This window comes from Esox lucius, chromosome 17, assembly GCF_011004845.1.
Source record: "Esox lucius isolate fEsoLuc1 chromosome 17, fEsoLuc1.pri, whole genome shotgun sequence".
Taxonomy (NCBI): Eukaryota; Metazoa; Chordata; class Actinopteri; order Esociformes; family Esocidae; genus Esox; species Esox lucius.
In genome coordinates, this window is record NC_047585.1 from 33,698,871 (window position 1) to 33,717,449 (window position 18,579).

Consider the following 18,579-nt stretch of genomic DNA (forward strand, 5'->3'; position numbering starts at 1 on the left):
TCCAAATATGAAAAACAAAGACAACTTTGCAGGGGTTTAACTTTTTCACCATTACTGCAAGGATAGCAGTCCCAATATTAGGCCATCTAGGGTAACTGCTAAAAAATTACATTTGTTCACATTTATTGATTTTCAATGAAAGGTTTGACGTTCCTAACCACATGTATAGCTAGCTGGGCTTATTGTGATAACTGACTTAAGGAACTGAATTTGATTGTCCCTTCTTATCTCTCAGTTACTATGTACAGTAAGCGACAATAAGACATTAAGTCGAACTTTTGATTGTCCTACATATTAAATGACCAATCAACTATGTTGCAGTATGAAAGTATGATAATGACCAGGTTTCTTTAATACTTTCAGAGGGACTGATTTACAGATAATTCATTTTATTGTACAACATGCAAAGTTTATCAGTACATCAGTCAGTAAACAGCTGTCCGGACTGCCTGATCCAGTCTGATCCCCTCGAACACGGCCAATAATGAGCTGACCATACATTCTACCTGATAAATTATTACACATTGACGCCATATACACTGCCGTTTATACTCAAACTAAAAACATATACATTGTTTTTTAAATCAAACGAGACATTCTAAAACACAGTAGTTAGTGACAATTTATTATATTTACAACTGGTTGAGCAAGGCACCAGTGATGGGCACTATATAATCATACGAAGGACCCTGGTTTAGAAGCGGTGATGAAAGGAAAATCGCTGCTACGCCTGAGACGAAACATAGACCGAAGAGAATTCTATTTCGACATTCAAACACAAGCCTACGGAGACGCAAATATTGTTTTGGATTTCTGTCCTGAGAACTATCACGGGCGTAAGCTCTTTGCCGAAATAACTACTCCTACCTAGCTGTTAGAAAAACTCGCACTCGGAAGGCTTTATCCCCGGCTAACGTTAGCTAGTTGGCTAACTAGCCATAGCTAACGTAGCTAGCATCTCAGTCGGCTTCATACGTTTTCTAAACAGCGTTGTAAGTGAACCGTTACATTTCAACATTTGTATTTTACTTGAGCTACAGTTAGTGCTATGTTGGCTTGTGATTTGCTTGGTTGGCGTCACGTAGTAATGAAATGTTATTGTACTCGGCGTTTACGTTTCCATTAGTGGCAACCACAAGTCTGCACTCTGTAGCAAACGTTACAGCCAACTGTTACAATAACTGGGTATGTTTATTAGATCACCACACAAGTCTGTGTCATCAAGGCTAACTACAATTTTGGCATCAAGGTGATTGGTATCACGATAAATACACAAACGTTAGCTAGATAAGTACGCTACAATGGTTAAGTAGAGGACTAGCTAACGTTAAGTAGTTACTGCTACTAAGTTAACCAAACACAGCGGCAGATATATCGACAACTTTCGTGTAACTCGGAAGTATATTCCCAAATAGCTAGTTGAAGTTTCCCAATCTAGCTACCTACGAACTCCGTAGCAGATTTTTTCCTATGGTTTTGACACCGGGTACTGTGTGCACACGTACCAATTCGCTAGCTAGTTAGCGACGCAATTGTTTAGTTGAGTTTGCCTAGCTTAATAGCCAGCTAACGTTAGCTAACTTACATTTGATTGGCAACTGAACTTTCAATAGGCAACTGTAACTAAATAATGATGGCCAATAGCCTAGCTTGTAAGCCAATTTACAAATCTACCCAATTGCCAACCATTAACCAGATGGCTTGTTAAATCGTGACTTGGCGGTTCTGCTCAGTAAAAGGTATTGAGGACTTTTTGCCAGTTCAACTTCGGAAAGTTGCTTGGGTTTTGGACCTCGCGTCAATGTGCTAAGAACGGGATACGTTTCTCGAATGTAACGCTGCTTCGTTGTCTGTTAGAAATACTATATTTTAACTTGTTGCTTTGTTTTTCTCTTCTCAAATGTTGTCGACAACTTTAATGGCTCTTCAGACATTCGGTGGTATCTTCCTTGATAATACACTTAGGGTTATGACAGGTTGGTGTTTGGTATGTAACCCTTCGTGTGTTGATCTTTTTTATTTTTTAACAGGTACACTACAAGATTCTTAGGACAGAAGCTATATATTGGTTTGCCTCCCCCGATAGTCATGGATAAAGGTGCTTGTGTCGAGGAGCTAGAGAATGGGGACAATGTGGAGGTGGTGAAAGTGTTAGAAGAGTTGGAAGTGCAGAAGGAGGTGGTGGGGGTCATAAAGGAATCCACAGGACTCTCCCCTTACAGATACACCAAGGTAATCTCAAAATGAATGGTTAATACCACCTCCTCAGCAGATGTTTACAAAAAAGTGAATTTACTTTTGTGAACTGTAGTTGACTTGTTAAATGTTTGTTCTAATAGGAGGAGCTTTTGGAAATCAAAGATTATCCTGTCTCTAACGAAAGGCCAGACTGTCTTTCTGAGAAATATGACAGGTGAGCCTTTAACATTGAAACTTTGAAATGTAGCTTTTAGTTCTAGCCTATCTCTGCCTTTGGCTTAACTGTGAACCTTTTGATTAGTGATGGTGTGTGGGACCCTGAGAAGTGGCATGCTTCACTGTACCCTACATCAGAGTGCTGTTCTCCTGTGGATGGATATAAGAAGGACTTTGTGGAGGATAGGGTTCCTCTGAAACGTAGAATTGCTGGTAAGTCATATTTCAGTTAGCTAAAAATGTCAGACTTATTTGAAGGGGAGTGGCTGCTTTTCAAGTTTTTCCTGCGTTTTTTTTTCCACTTCCTGCTTTAGACTCTGGCTCCTGAGTATTTTACGTATGTGAAAGTATAATTTTTGCATCTATTTACAATACTGCGTCTCATTTGGGAACAACTGCTGTTGCTTTTTGTTGACCCGTGACATTGTGGTCTGATGTAGTCTAGGACTTTCAACACAGCTTAAGATGTTGTCAACTTCAGCAAAACATGCACATGCTGGCTGTTTTAGGGAACATAATCAAACACATTAAAGAACAACAGTGTAAATGGCCTTTTATTTGTATTTTTTGTAAACATCTGCTGAGGCATTCACAGGGAAGGCCATGCCAAATAAATTAGTCCATTATTATGTATGCTGGAGAAACATGCTTTTATATTTTACTGGCTGGCAAAAATAGAGTTCCTGTTGAACGCCACTTTCCTGCCTGTCATGGATGGTGCTGATACATTTTTTTTTCATCCACCTGGTTTCTAAAGAAGTCTTTGATTAGAGAGTTGCATTGAAAAAGCATGGAACTGGCTTTGAGTTGAATACCCATGTGGAATAAACTATGAAGCATTTCTGAATGCTAACTCTGTGTTGCTGTGGCCTTGGTTCTCAGATCCCCGTGAGCGTCTCAAGGAGGACGACCTGGATGTGGTGCTCAGCCCCCAGCGTCGTAGCTTTGGAGGGGGGTGTGTAGGGAATGCTTTGCCTGTGGCCGCCCGCCGCCCCGTCAGCCCCCTGGAGAATAAGGAGAACGAGAGTCTCCGCCTGGGCGGGGCCCGACGAATTGGCAGTGGGCGCATCATGGCGGCGCGAGGCTTCGAGCGAGAGAGGGAAATGAGCAGGGAGATGGGGAGGGAACGGGAACCCCGTGTGGAGAAGGAACGGGACTTCAAGGATAAGAGGTTCAGGGTTAGTCTCTGCATGAAGTTGTACATTTCCTATGTGGGCCATTCTGTGTATATATCAACACAATGGCTGTTCTGTGTGCCTCAAGGTGAGGCATTTAGTTTTTCGCTAGTCCGTCTAATTGAATGTCAGTGTCACTGTACGCAAAAAAATATGTACTTTTAAATACCCGTTTGTATATAGCAGCATGTTAGATCATGTTTATACCATTGACTTGTTCTTTCCTTCCCTGCAGCGAGACTTTGGCGACAAGCGTGTGTTCAGTGAGAGGAGAAGGAATGACGTCTGTGCGGAGGACGAGCCCGAGTGGTTCACAGGAGGCCCGACTAGCCAGTCAGAGACTATAGAACTTATTGGCTTTGATGACAAGATCCTGGAGGAGGACAAACGCAGACCCAAACGCTCCAGGAAGAGGACTGACTCCGTTAAAGAAGGCATGTCATGCTGCGTCATTATTGGCTGTCTCCGACGTGTCTGCCTCGTGGCATTGTTCTAGTATGATGGATGCACTGTGCATTTCATATCGCTGACTGGTCTGTTTTGTGTACTTGTGGCAGCTGAGGTGATAAGTTTCATTGGTTACGCGCTTGGTCACATGCCGTGGATGTTCGGGCGTCAACTGGCATTAATCACTTTTCCTGGAATAGCGGTTCACCTATCAGATGCCGATAAGCTACCCTGCTGGTCTGTTGGCTCCGTTTATTGATAGACGTTTGCACTCCTCTAATACTCCCGCAGTGGACTGTAACGGTGGATTGACCGAGGAGCCGGAGCTGCTGCTGAGGGAGTCCCACTCTACGGCAGACCAGGAGGTCCCTCATCCGGAGGTCCTACCAGAGCAGACATCAGGAGACTTCGACTTCAACGAGTTCTTCAACCTGGAGAAGACCATGCCAGGACTGGCGTCTGTAAGTCTTGGGGAGCACTGCATGTTTGGGCTGCAGTTGGTAGTGAAAGTTTACACACCCCTTGCAATGCCTTTTATCCAAACAAAATTCAGATATGCACATCCTACTCTGTATTAGTTAGGCGTTTGCTCTCCTTTAATGATTTACTGAGCCTTCTCAGTTTTGACCATGGACATTATTTGACGTACTGATTTGATGTGAAAAGTTAAATAATTAATTTGGGACCCACTGATTCGCTTTTGAGACCTATTCTATATATATATATATATATATTTTATATATCAACCAAACACCGCCTGATGCTGATGTATTTGGTTTATTTTTCTATGATTGAATGGCATAGATGGGGAGTTGCCATTGTCTCACAATAGGCCTTTTCTTTTGAATAAATGAGCCTTTTGAGCATTGCTACCTTAAATGTCTATAATAAACTTAAACTGTCGTGCCCTCTTTAGTTGGGCTCAAACTGCTGCAGCCAAAACAGCAATTCTAATATCTTGACTTCGCAAATGTAGAGTAGGTTGTGCAGATTTTTCTGGAACTGATTTGAATCCCTTGACGTTCTAATGCTGTGAGGTTAACTTCTGCAAGGTGTGTGGACTTTAAGTGCGCTGTATAATGTGTTCACTATTGGCTGCATGTCCACAGTAATGTCCCAAACCCAGTTGTATGCACCATGTGGTTGGTCTGTAGAGGGATTCACGTTCTCCCAACCTGAACTCTGGGAGGCTCCATGGTTTTCACTTCTGCATGTTTGGGTAGTCACCCTGATCTGGACACTGCTTTCGAATGTTTTACGCTGTGTATTGTGTTTTTCAAAAGGATTTTGGGATTTGGGTTGAATGCAAATTTATGCCCATCCTTTTATGTCGCTTGGTAAACTGCCTTATATGTTTTGAGCAAAGGGATTATTAAAATAGGCAATTAGGCTATAGGGTAGGCATCTCAAGCTGAGTCAGTGAAGGGTAAAATATCATCCAAAATGCACCCCAAAAAAAAACCCAAGTGTGGAGATGGACAGATCCCTAAAAGTAAGTGCCATCCTACTCCAGCTCTTTAGCAGTCTCTTGCTGGACCATCAGACTGCCTCTGACTAGCCCGTCTCTATGTTGCAGATGATAGAGGATGTTCTGGGCGAGGGCCCTGCATCTGCCAGCCGCTTCAGCCGGTGGTTCTCCAGTAACCTGAGTCCCTCAGGCAGCCGCTCATCTAGCCTGCGGTCCACGCCCCATGAGGAGCTGGAGAGACTTGCTGGTAAGCTGTGTTCCCGCTTCTGTTGGTACAGTAGCTTGGTCCTAAAGCCTGTCTTGCTAACTCTTGACAGCAACGATAGATGTCCTTGGTACTGGCCAACAGGCTGCTGTGCTCGAAGGCCTTGAACTCAACCACAGGTCTTATTCGTACCCTTATTATTTACAGGAGAGTGAACACACTTTTCTTTTCCCCAAGGCCTCCACTAGCTCCTAGCATGACTGGCGTTGTCCAACTACAACGTGGAGTCATACATCCGAGCCAGCAGTTTCTATTGATTGACCTGTTTCTTTGGATGAACAAATCCTAATATGAGCCGTGGTTAGAGGCGCTGTCAGTCATGGTCATGTGGCGCGGTATGGATGATAGCCGAACAGTTTGTGTTCAGGTCGAACAGGACGACCGCAGTGTCTTTCAACAAACTACAAGTGAAATGAAGTGGTTGTAACATGGGGCAATATTCTATAGACCTATACCGTGCGCATGTCCAGGGGTGAGGGTTTATAAAATACATGCAGGGCTCAGTCTGTATTGATTGATTTGAAATGGATCTGTAGGAAATGTTAATTGGCATTGGCAAAGAACACTGGATTTCTGCTGAATAACTCAATTTAATCCGCACTGAGAATCTGAACTACTTGTTTTGTGCTACTAATTTGCAATTTTAGGATTTGGCTGGCATAAAGGGTGGGACATCTGGGAATGGAGAAGGTCATCTGAGATTTTTATTTTGATGTGTGTTGCCTCTCCCTCAGGGCTGGACCCCCACTGCACTTCCCCCGGCCAGGGAGGTCCTGTTCCCTACTTCACCCCAATCCAGTCAGTAGAGCGCCGGGACAAGGTGGACATCTTAGAACTGTTACACAAAGCCAAGATAGACCTGAAGCCACTCCTGTCAAGCCTCAGCGTCAACAAGCAGCGGCTTCAGCAGAGCAGTGAGTCCTCAAAACAACTGGAATTCCAATATGTGAATGACACCATTAAAATGTCTTTCTTAAAACAATGTTTTGGTGGTATACCAGGATATTCAGGGAAACGCTGTTTTAAAATGATCAGCAGTTGAAGCAATTTCTGGCTTTTTAAATGTATTTAACCGGGCAATTCATTTGAGAACCAAATATCCTGGCCAAAGGCATGGCCACGACTGGACAACACTCAAAACCAGTGTTTACATATAAACTATTGCTCTAAACACAGGGAATGAACAGAAAATAGTGACTCAACCCGTCAAGAATGATGAATTCAGTCCCGTTTCAGTGCCCCTGTTGAAAGTCAAAAGGTTTCTTGCAATTCCTTGCAGTTGGCTAGCTGTAATGAGTGACTAAAAGGGCAGCGGTGTCCGGACTGCCATCTCTTGGACTGAAAGTTACTATTGGAATAGCAAATGTGAAGGATTGTGGGTCCCTTTACCTAAATGGGACCTATTTGGTGTCAGTGAATGGTGTCATTAATCAAGAGGGTAAAGGGCCGTGATGAATGTTGAAGGCGGTGCTGGTGACGAAGTGGATGTCTGTGTGGTGAATTGTCTAATTTATTGAGATGTAGGCTGGTGTCGTCGTTGAGGTTTGGCAGGACTGTTTTATGCAACTCACTCTTAAGAGTTGTAGTACATGGGTTGTGACTTCAATACTGAAGTTGGTCTGTGGAAAAACGATAAATGTATGCTTTCCTGTAAGTCATTCTGGATAAAGGCATCTGATAAATTACTTAAATGTAGTTTGTATAGCAATGTGTTTGCATGTCCTACTCTTTTTCAGTTTGAGGTTTTAGGGGTCAGGCATGTTGATGTTGGGTTTAAATGGTGTACTTGAAATTGTTTTCATGTTAAGAAGTAGATGCAAATGTGTTAAAATACACAGGGAATGGACTGGCCCAAGAAACGTGTCTTGGAACACCCCTAGTTACTGCAGAAGGTTTTAACTGCAGGACCTCCGGTGACATTGTACATTAATGTTTTCATACTAGCCAGTCCTGAGATCCCTGGGTTGAGTCTACACAATGTTTGATTTGTGTGAATTTGCCAAATAAATAAAGCGGGCAAACTGCTTGTCTAAAGCAGATGTTTTTTTCAGTAGTTCAGAGCTGCTGTGATGCAGCCATGTCCAGCTATGATGCCTGCACAGACATTGGTGGTCTAGATGGCAAACCCCACTGCAATGTTTCTCATTCATTTTCAGTTCCAAATTAGTTTGCTTAGACACTGTTAATTAGTAAGTATGTAATTTTGTTAGCATTCTGGTATAGTGCCACAGGCTTTTTGAGTAATTTTGTCTTCTGCTAGTTTTATAAATCCTGGTGTGGAAAGACTATGACTATATAATCTATACCACCAAACCTTTTATCTAGTTAAAGGTGCACTATGCACATTTGTACGCCACCTATTGTCAATGAGTTGCATCTCAGTTCTATAACTCATAACTTTGGGGTCTGACACTCCTTACTAACTGAGCATACGGACTGGTCTGAAAGCAGTGTCACTTCCAACCGTCAATGCTGTAGTAATGAACACAGACTCTTGTTTTAGATGGAGTCGAAGTTGATTGGTCCTTTCCATAACTACAGGACACCAAATAAACAAAGTAAACCGCTAAACCTATCAATGTCATCCCGGCTATATATTGCATTAGATGCATGTAACCATATTCACCAGCTGGAACTATGCGTGTTTTGACCAGTTCGTACAAGGCTATATCTAGCTAAAAGGCAATGTAATTGCTGCTTCTGTGCAATAGTTGCTCATGTATTGGGTTTGGTCAAACAATGCATGTTCGTTTTTCTTGCAGAGATCACGGGTTGTAACACAATTTCTCCAGCAGCAAATGGAAGAAAGTCTATCTGCTCTGACATAGCTAGCTAACATTGGTTCATCGTCTCGATCACAGACTTTGAAGAAACCCATCTGCGCTCATAAAATAAACAAGAACATTGAATGATTTCCTATGTCAAATAGTTGTTTCTACATCATCAATCTAACGTATAGCTTTCCTTCACTACCAGGCCAACTCGCTAAATTAGGTATTTAATGTAACCTTACTTGTACAAAGTAGCCACCTCTGGATCCCTTATTTTGTTAACTGCATATGTAAGCGTTATTGGATATCTTAAATAGAAAATTCTCGAATGGATGCCTGTGCCCTTTGACCTTGCTGCATGGTTGTTCCAGGTGTTGGTGTGTTACTGTGACGTGTTCGTCTTGACATTGCCCGTCTGTCCCCAGCTCACTCGGGGGTCGTCCTGTCTCTGGAGGAGGTGGAGGGGAGCCTGAAGGGGCTGAAGGTGGGTTCCGAGCAGCAGCAGCAGCCTCATCGGAAGGCCCACCAGCAGCGGGAGGGCATGGCTGGCGGAGGTGGCACCAGTAGTGGCACTCCTTTCATGGCTGAGCACCTGGAGCAGGCTCTGACCGGGAATATCGGCCCCCCTCGGTCACGGGCCAGGGACCCTGACATGTCAGCCTTCAACAAGCTGGTCAGCAGCATGAAGGCAAGTGGAACACTTCCCACCCACCCCAAAGCCAGCCAAGTGAACAGCAACGTAAGTGTGCCGCTCTCAGATGACGTGTTTAAAAAAAAAAAAAAAGCACTGACTGTCTTGTCGGCATGCTGCCTCTCAGGAGAAGCTGGATGTGTAAGCCCTAACAGCTTTGAGCTGCATGCTGCTTCAGGTAACCTTGACCTAGGTGAATGTGTCCATGTGTGCTGCTGTGAGTTTGGCTTGCCTACGTCAACATGTAGGGGCATACATATTTTCCGACTCAAATAATGCACGAGCGCTAACGCCTCAAGCCAATCTAACCAGCGTAGTCCGTAGTCTGAGACTAATAGTTGTCAGGTCCGAAAGTGATGGGCATAAATTTGTGATGTTTGAATGGTTCTGGATTCACATGGTCCCTGTGAACTGATATGACCGTCAAAGAATTGCATGCATACGATGTTCTTTGTGTTAACCCTTAACATCCTTTATCAAATGTAGCGTACTGGTATGTCCTGTGACACTTGGGTTGTTGTTCCCTGGTGGATGTCAGATGGTCTGTCACATTGGTCTTTGGGCATGGAAGTGTACTTGCATTTGGTACCATTTTATTGCTTCTGGCTTAATGCTCTTCTCCATCCCAATGGGCAAATGATAAGGTCTGATGGTAAATTAACGTTTTGTTTTCACAACCAGCATGTCCCAATGCTGCCTTGTGATTAATTACATCATAAGTAAAACCTTGCATCTCTGTGTGTAATTGGAAAACCTCAAAGTCTAGGATGTGTGTATTTGACATTGTAGCAATGCAATGTCTAACATGACTAAACCACCTCAATTGGCTGACGCTTATCATTTATGCTGCTGAATGCCCATAGGGATTGAAGTGTTTATAACCAAGGCCACAGTCTTATTGCACCTTTTTCCTGTTTCTTCCACTACAGCTCAATCACCCCAAAGACCCTGCTGTAGTGCCCATCCCTGAAGCCACTGTGCCTGCCCTACAGCAGAAGAACATATTCCAGGTGTGTGATTTGGGCTATCCTGAGTGGTTCGTGTCTGTGTGGGAGCTGTTGAGTATTGAGTTAGGATGGTGTTTGACCGTAAGCGTTAGGATGTCATTGTGTTCAGGGTGTTTGTTTGTCCCTGATTCGTGCCGGTGTTGTGTGTGTTAGTCTTGTCTGAGCGGGGTTTATGTAACTGTTACAGGAGCTTCTGGGTACACCGGGCCCTCCCCGCAGTGGCTCCCCTGCCCTCCGCCACAATATGCTAGGCAGCGCTGATGCACCGCCACCCCCTCCCCACGGTCCTCAACATGGCCTGCTGCAGCACAGAGGGCCCTCGCCTCCTCTCTTCACACAGCGGCCTCCTTCGCCGGACTACTTCCATGGACGCATGCCGCCTCCCGACGGTACACATTCCAGATGGGCGGCGTTAGTTGGGATGTACCCTTCCATATGGCGCCTTATGATTTCGACTACAGTATTTGAGCAGCTGGTGTTATTTTTTTCAGGCAACTACAGCGGCCCACAGCACATCATGGGGGAGCAGTTCTCAGAGATGCGTAGACCCCTTAGCCCTGGACACAGACCCATTCTACAACCACGACAACAGGTTCAACATACTCTTGTCCACGCACTTTGCCAATGTTGGGTTTCCTGCTTTTACCTAATTAAACCCTCCTGTCATGTTAATTTCACCAGCGGTATAATGGTGGTTTACATGGGGAGCAGAGGGGATGAGGAATCAGAATTCGGGGGATGATTTGGTGTCAGTTTGTATGAGGGCAAGGTTGTACATTTTGCCGTGACCCCGGGGCTAACACCGCCTGTTCTTTTGCCCAGTGACCCCATGGAGTCATGACATCATTTAACAGCCCTGTGAATGACTAGTGTCAGAGTGATAGCCCAACACCCCCTTATTTGATTTTGCAGAATTGGGCAATCTGAGAGGAGTGCCACTTGGAACGGTTGTAGGTTAATGATTCTGTGCCTCCAGATGAGAGAGCTGTCAATGGCTGTGGACCAGGCAGATGTGGAGGCGCTGATTGTCCAGCAGGACCTTGCTCTCCACGCTCACCATGCTTTCCAGACCGGTTACACCAAACCGCCTCATAAGGCCTACCAAAACAACAGGTGACTTTTTTCAAAGGGGTCACTGTAAAGAACTTTGCATTGTATGAGTTGTTGGGGGGACTATGTTGAGGCTCATGGGTGTACAACCCATAGCAAACCAAACAATGCTTACAGTGCATGCAATTATTCCCTGCAACTTGACTATCTCTCACACTGTAAATCTGTCTAATCAATGCAGTGTTTAACATTATCCCGCTCTTAATTCATTATTGGCTTAATGTAAAAACAATCTGGCGCTCGCATTCCAACGATTCCCCCTTTCTGTCTTGTGTAGCCAGTTTCATTAAGTCTTGTTGTTTAACAGGAATACTTACCAGTCCTGTATGTTTACACTGATTGCAAATGTTACCATGGAATGACTGGAGGCTTAAACCACGAAGCATTATTTGGGGTTGGTGAGCTAACTTCAGGTTGAACCCTGGGTTGTCAGTGTCATGTCGGTGGTTCACTTGTAATTGGGTTACATGGTAACTTATGCTGCACATCTAACCTGCTCCGTAGCAGGTTATGTTCGAGATAACGGATCGACATGTAAAAAAGCACTGCCCACTAACCAATCGATTCTTGATTTAAAATTGCGTCATCATTCTTCCAAGATCCTGTGGAGCTCCGTGTGAAGAGGTTCTCTTAGAAAAGCAAGAATCTTCCAAGACTGACAGCCTGTGGGCTTTCTCTTAGTAGCTTCATGAAATGTAGATTCTCAGTGGAAGGAATTATCTTTATCAGCTTCTTGAGCCGTGTGTTGCCAGTGCGACACATTGATACAGTCCGTTCCACAGACTGTATGCATAGCGTTAAGTTTTAATTGCAACAGGTTGTTTTTTGTGTGCTGTGGGTGTTTTGGAGAACAAGCTAAAACACAATCTGCCGCCGAGTTCGCCTGGTGGTTTTTGCTCTAACAGAGCTACTGATACATTTGTTGTGTTCCCCGGCCACTTGCCCACGCTGTCTATTAATGACTACTTCTATAAATAAGGACGTTTACTGTTGTATATTAAATGCAGCATACTCCGTTCATAGGGTTCCCCAGGGTGATCGGTGCCTTAGGTGGCCCCCATATTCCGATAACGGCATCGCTTGACGAGTGAAGGCGATTTTTGTTAATCCAAAGTAAATCCACGGAATCAGTGTTCAGTTAAAGGGAATAATGAGCAATCATTGTTTGGTCATACTGGTACATTGCCTACATGGATACCAAGGGTTTTCAGAAAAACAGTAGGCTGGGCAATTAAAGGTAATTGCTTTTTATTACATAAAGAAAAGTTCACACAGCACAGGTGTTACAGTTGGACTATCAATCTCTCCACCATGGAGTCCTTTCAAAGCCACATGTATTTTTCACTTATTTTTATTTGCTCCAAAGACACTATGCTGCCAGGGTTGCTACAGAAAGAATATGGCAAATATTGTCTTACATGCCATAATTCATCTAAGCAACACAATTTAATGGAGTGCACAGTTTTTAGTCAGATCTAGTTGTACCTTAATGATTGGGGCAGTGATATTGATTAGCATTGTAACTTATGCATTTACAGTCAGCAGTTCTTTTTGCCAGCTTTCCTTCCTGCTCTTGGCAGCAGCAAATGTTGCATATATTTTATTTAGAATTATGTTTCCCTAAAATAATCATTTGGTCCTCTTGAAATGTGCGGTTCTGGTAGACTTGTCAGTGTTTGCGATTGGTTATATGGTGTAACACCTCCTGTTATGTGTATGCGGTCGTCGCTAATTTGGGAATCTGGGTTCATTTAACATTGATAACCACTGTCATGACACCACCTATGCTGGACTGCGATTGTTAGGTTTAGTGAAGCCAGCTAACAAAATGAAATCCTGGGCGTGTTGAACTTGCTTCATAGTATAGGCTTCTGGAGGAGTACAGAACCAAACTTGGACCTGTATATTCCTCTTAAGTGAACCAGTTAAAACACTGAAACCAAAGTGCATACTTTACTGTGAACGATCCTACAGGGTCAGAATCACGCGTACATAAAGACTGTCACAGTCAAGTGTATAAGCCTTTGAATCATTCTACACAAAACATCCCTGGTCCAAATGTAACTGCACTGATGAACAGTTAATTGCTGGTAGACCAGACATACTGATACAAGACTTCTGTGGTGTCTGTCTGAATCTTTGGTTCTCTCAGATGTCTGGAGGCCGCTAGACAGTGGTCATCCCATATGAACCTAATGATCAGTCGTAATACATTTTCGTTATGGCCATTATTTTTTATAAAAATATACTCTGTCCTTATCTAAACCCTTATTCATAATAAAGACATTACAAATATAGCGCACAACATATGGCAGTTTGGTTTGTTAAATAGTCTTTCATTCAATAGCTTTTGGCACCTCTATTAGCAGTGAACTTGAAGTAAATGGGTCCAATACCCACTAATCGGTCTAACATTTGAGACATTTCTGAACTACTTACAGAGCCATCTGAGGTTGTAGGGGTGTCTGGCATGTACTACCTGCTTCAGGTCCAGTAACTGCATCTCCATTGCTTTAAGGTCAGGACTTGGCCAGTCCAATCCACATCTTTCTTGAGCTTTTCTTCTGTAGATTATTTTACTTTTTTCATAAACGCTTGGGTTTGTTGTCTTGTTGGAAGACTCATTCTTGGCCCAGCTTTCGCTCCTTGTCTGATGGCCTGATGAGCTGTTCAAGAATCACTTTGTATACCTCAGAATTTGGGGTTCCCTTGATGTGCAATCTACCAGGTCCAGAGGATGAAAAGCAGCCTGAGAATTTGGCGTTTCCACCACTATGCATGACTCTTGGGAAAGGTGGTAGGTAGTGTTGGGGTTCTAGTGGAACCCTAAGAGGTCAGTTTAGCTAATGTGTCCAGAAAATTGTCTTTCAGAAACCAGGTTGTCCCTGGAAAAGTTATGACAGGCAGTTTGGTTCTTTTTTTGACAGCAGGACTTCTTCCTAGCAACCCTCCCATGAATACCATTTTGATTCTGGGGTCATATTGCTGAAGCATGCACAGTTAACAGATTCAGCAAGGGAGGTCTGCAAATCTCCAGTTATTTGGTTTCCCTATGGGAGATTTCCTGTGTAACACCAAACTGACCAGGTTTCTATTTTCTATCAGAGTCCTATCCAAGATCCCTCCATTGATTTGGTTCCTTTGGAACCCAATTTACCCACCTGATTCTACTGACCTACCAGATCTAAACAATGTAGCTTGGGGTTTATTTTTGCATCTGCTCTAATTTTTTTTAAAGGAATTAATCACATGGTTTCCTCTATACCAACATGTGAAATTGGTAACTTAACCTGTCATGTCAGTCTGGTTCTGATTAAATGAAGACTTCATTGTGAACACAATCTATAATTGCACAAGGGGTTCACATACTTTCAAGCAGCACTGTACCTCTTACAAATTACATTTCAGGTGTAGCTTCCATAAAGCCCATTAACGGGTGATATCATACGAAGCTCTTAACATGGTAAATTCTAGACTTTTGTTCTATTAATGTTAAAATCATATACCTGAAAGTGACTGGCAATATTTTAACATTTCTATTTTGTGGCACATGTTTGTAATAAACTTAAACACATTACTTGCAGTTATTGTCTTAACCCTGTCAGAATATTCAGCACATTTTACTTTTAGATCTGTCCCTAAATTAGTTGTTTCAGATGCAATTAAAATGTGGGGAAAGCAAGTTCCCCTTACTTTCCAAAGGGAAATTTAGGGAACCTTTGTTTAAAAAAAAATACTGGAAGTACATTGACACTCTACATTGACGCTCTACAGACAACCCAGGATGAACCGATCCCCTGGTCCGGGCCCTCATCCTGCAGGAAGAAACTCCCCTGGAAACACGGTCACCAGCATGGTATGTCCAAAGGTTGTCTGGGTTGTACTCATTAGACACAACTGCATTGTCTGTTAGAAAAACACTGCACTTCAGTTTGCACTAACTGTAATCTTTCAGTCCATGCTCAGGACATGTCTAACTCTTCCGTTAATGTAGATGTTCTGACCTGCTGACAAAGCTGTGCAAACTCTGGTTTAAGTTGCATACTGTCTTTCAATGCCTGCGTACTCAATGTATCTTAATTACCGATGCTGTTGTTTTTGTACAGCTGTCGCCATCTTTTGTTCCCACATCTGTAATCCGTAAGATGTATGAGACTAAAGAGAAGAATCGAGATGAGCCAGGTAGTCGTCCAGACAGCAAGGAGGGAGTCTCCCAAAGCCACTCTCAAGAGGGTACGTACACGGATAAACGCATAGAACAATGACAAAAGCCGCACCTTCCTCTGTCTAATGTAGTGTACTCTTGTGGTGTTACAGACAGTAGCTCTCCCAGCTCCTTCCTGGAGGGGATGGACGATAGTGGCTCTCAGTCCAGAGGGGTGAAGGCCTGCTCCACCCCAAGGTCCTCCCAGGCTCGTCAGCATGCCAAGGAGCACCAGGAGCGCCCCAGGCCAGGCTCCGCCGGGCATCACACCCCCACCGTGGTTTCTCCCGGGTCGGCCTCTCCCTTTCCTCTCCCAATCTACCCGGTACCGCTGCTCTCCCACGGCCACGTGCCCATGGTGCGCGCTCCTCCGCCTCAGCTCCACCCCAGCGTGGTGCAAAGGATGCTGGTCCAGGGCATCCAGCCACAGCAGCTAGGCCCTGCTCTGATGCAGGCAGGTAAGTCCCCATCTCAATTGGCTACATGTGATTCAAACCGATTTACTAGTCACCGTTTACACCAATTTAACTCATTTTTGTAATTTGGATTCTAGTTGGCGCGCCTGTGCCTGACTTTTCTTGCTTCATTGAACAGTGCTATGCAAAGCCAAGAGCTTAAAATGGCACCATAATCCTGAAATTACTTTGATTTTTAGGAAGAGATGCCCTGAATTCTAATAGCGAAAAATGCTATGATTACTAAGGACCTCATTAAACTCTATCCTAGGCATATTTCCTCCGCATGTCGACCTTGCACAGCTTCAGGGGTTACCCACTGCCCTGCTGGGACAACCGCTGTACCCACTAGGAGCCACAGGGCACCCCCTCTTACCTCCCCGAGCCAGCAATCACATGCAGCTAGCATTCATGCAGCAGCACATCCAGCAGCAGCAGAGACCAAGTGAGTGACATCTTCCTGTTGAGTTGTCGTTTAGAATTGAACAAGTCCGATATTAACACCCATCTTGCCTCAGACTTGACAAATAATGTCTTTAAGGTTTGCCAGTATTTTTTCATGGCCTTTTACTGATTTTTCACTCAATCCTCTCAGTGCACCCAACAGTCTCAGGCCACCAGTCACAGAACCACGGCCCTCATCGGACGAACCAATCCCAGCGACGTGGGGGGAGCCCTCCTGGCGTTGGAGAAGCTGGATTGGCCAAATGGTTTGGCTCTGATGTGCTGCAGCAGCCACTTCCTTCCATGCCTGCTAAGGTCATAAGTGTAGACGAACTGGAGTTCAGACCCTGAGGAGTTGCATTCAGCCAGACTTTGTTTTTTCTTTTATACCGCCCCATTAGCAAAAATGTGAACTTTAATTTCTAAGGCAACACAATGACGGAGAACGAACAGTCAGTTTCTGTGTTTTGTCTTAAAGCTTGAAGTCACTGGTAGTTTGGAAAAGGCCTGAACTCAAAGAAAGGGAAGGACAATGAGTTATGTTTTTTTTGTATTATGCATTTGTTTTGGGTTTTGTTTTGCAGTAAAGATTAAGTAAATAATGTATAGGCCCCAAATTGTACAGACTGTGGGAATGGATCGTATTCTTCCTGTACATAACTATGGTTTCTTTTTTTGTTTTTGGTAAGGGGAAGGTTGTATACTGCTGTTTAATTGGACTGCTGCAGTCAGACTGAGTAGAACTGCCAAGCAAAGTGCAGGTAGTTGTGTTTCTTTGTCATGTCCTGGTAGCTTTTTCTCCCCTCCCCATGGTTTTGAACTGCACTGGAAAATGGGTTACAACAAATTCAAACCCATGTTTGATTGGAGCTGCCCTGAGCATTTCCTTCAAGATGTCCTCCCTATAACTGGGTCAGGCCCCGTCTGAAGAGGAGAGGCTTCGGGAGAGTTACAGGATGCCGTCAGAGGGAGCAGCAGGTGCTCAATGTGCCTTTCGTTCTGTAACACTCTCAATCGGCAATTCCTTGTTTTTATCTGCTCAATTGCCTTTCTTTTTTACAGTATTGGAGTAGATGGTCTTCTCCAGTTTGTTCTGAGAGGGAGGTAAGGAGATACCAGGAGAAAGTATACAAGGAATCCTTTTGGGTGTATTTTTATTTAAACTGATTTTGAAAGAGCCCACGTTTTTTTTTCGTTTTTTTGTTTTTGTACCACCTCCCCTCTCCCCTCTGCCAGTCACACTGGAAGAGAAGCACTGCTCTGAATCAATTGTTTTGTTTTGGGGGGAGATGGGGATTCCGTTTATGGTAATGTGCTATTAGGTTATAAGCAGCACAAATCAAATAAATAAAATGTTCAATAAAAAAATAATTCTCTAAAAGACTTTGTTTATTTACAAATACTGTTAAGTTATGAATGCCTTGAATATTCAACATTCTCCATGTACATAATTTGAAGACCACATGCCGGTCGTCATTGGAGTTGCCCGATTTAACCCGTAAATGCCCGATATTGTGTATATGCGAAACTGTATTTCAACACTTGAACTGTCTACATTGTAAAAACGAAGGACATGTCTTCAAGAACAGATGTTAATAAACACCTTATTGGAATATCTTATCAGACCTTTTATTGGTGCTGATCAGAAGTAAATGCTAAAGCATATGGTTAGAATTTCTGCTTGTAACATTGGATTGGCAAAATGCCATCCAGGTTTTTGTTATTCTAAGTCTTGTTGGTTTGTGCCGTAACAATCACTCTTGATGAGAACTGTCATGTACCTGAAAGAAAAGCCAAAAATAACATTCAACTATGGACCCCTCGTCTGAAATATTGCATTTGCACTGTAGTGAACATACTTTACATCCTCATTGTATTAGACTCGGTTTAATTTTTTCTTACCGTCGGATTTTTTGCATACCCAGATAACGTAAAGCAAAGGCCGATGCATATTTTTATAATGGTCGCAGCCCATAACAATATTATCAGAATGATTATTTTCCGTTTACAAATATCTGCATCAAAATTGTTTTGAATTGTGTTTCAAATGACTGCATTTGCAAAACAATTTAGTTCAGAAACCCTTTCAACGGTCTCTAGCTGGGGGAGGGGGCTTGTGAGTGAAGG

The 18,579-nt window shown here is 43.5% G+C and overlaps 1 protein-coding gene across 5 annotated transcripts; it reads left to right on the plus strand.

The window, feature by feature from the left end:
* The first annotated feature begins 672 nt into the window (after positions 1-672).
* eif4enif1 (eukaryotic translation initiation factor 4E nuclear import factor 1) lies at positions 673-17,972 on the plus strand. Of its 5 annotated transcripts, XR_828485.4 has the most exons (20): positions 1,746-1,832; positions 2,031-2,232; positions 2,340-2,413; positions 2,501-2,628; positions 3,298-3,593; positions 3,826-4,024; positions 4,329-4,498; positions 5,614-5,752; positions 6,505-6,684; positions 8,967-9,280; positions 10,162-10,242; positions 10,427-10,628; positions 10,731-10,831; positions 11,216-11,352; positions 15,124-15,205; positions 15,456-15,582; positions 15,667-16,011; positions 16,280-16,453; positions 16,604-17,430; positions 17,515-17,972. XR_828485.4 is itself a non-coding variant. In XM_010881041.4 (19 exons), exons 2-19 carry the CDS (start codon positions 2,089-2,091, stop codon positions 16,801-16,803), a joined length of 3,093 nt encoding a protein of 1,030 aa, XP_010879343.2. In that variant the 5' UTR covers positions 673-992; positions 2,031-2,088; the 3' UTR covers positions 16,804-17,972. The 5 variants fall into 5 exon arrangements, 4 of the variants coding, with proteins under 4 accessions (XP_010879343.2, XP_010879341.2, XP_010879342.2 ...); XM_010881041.4 differs by lacking the exon at positions 1,746-1,832 and adding an exon at positions 673-992 and having other exon boundaries at positions 16,604-17,972; XM_010881039.4 differs by having other exon boundaries at positions 16,604-17,972.
* Positions 17,973-18,579: the final 607 nt, after the last annotated feature.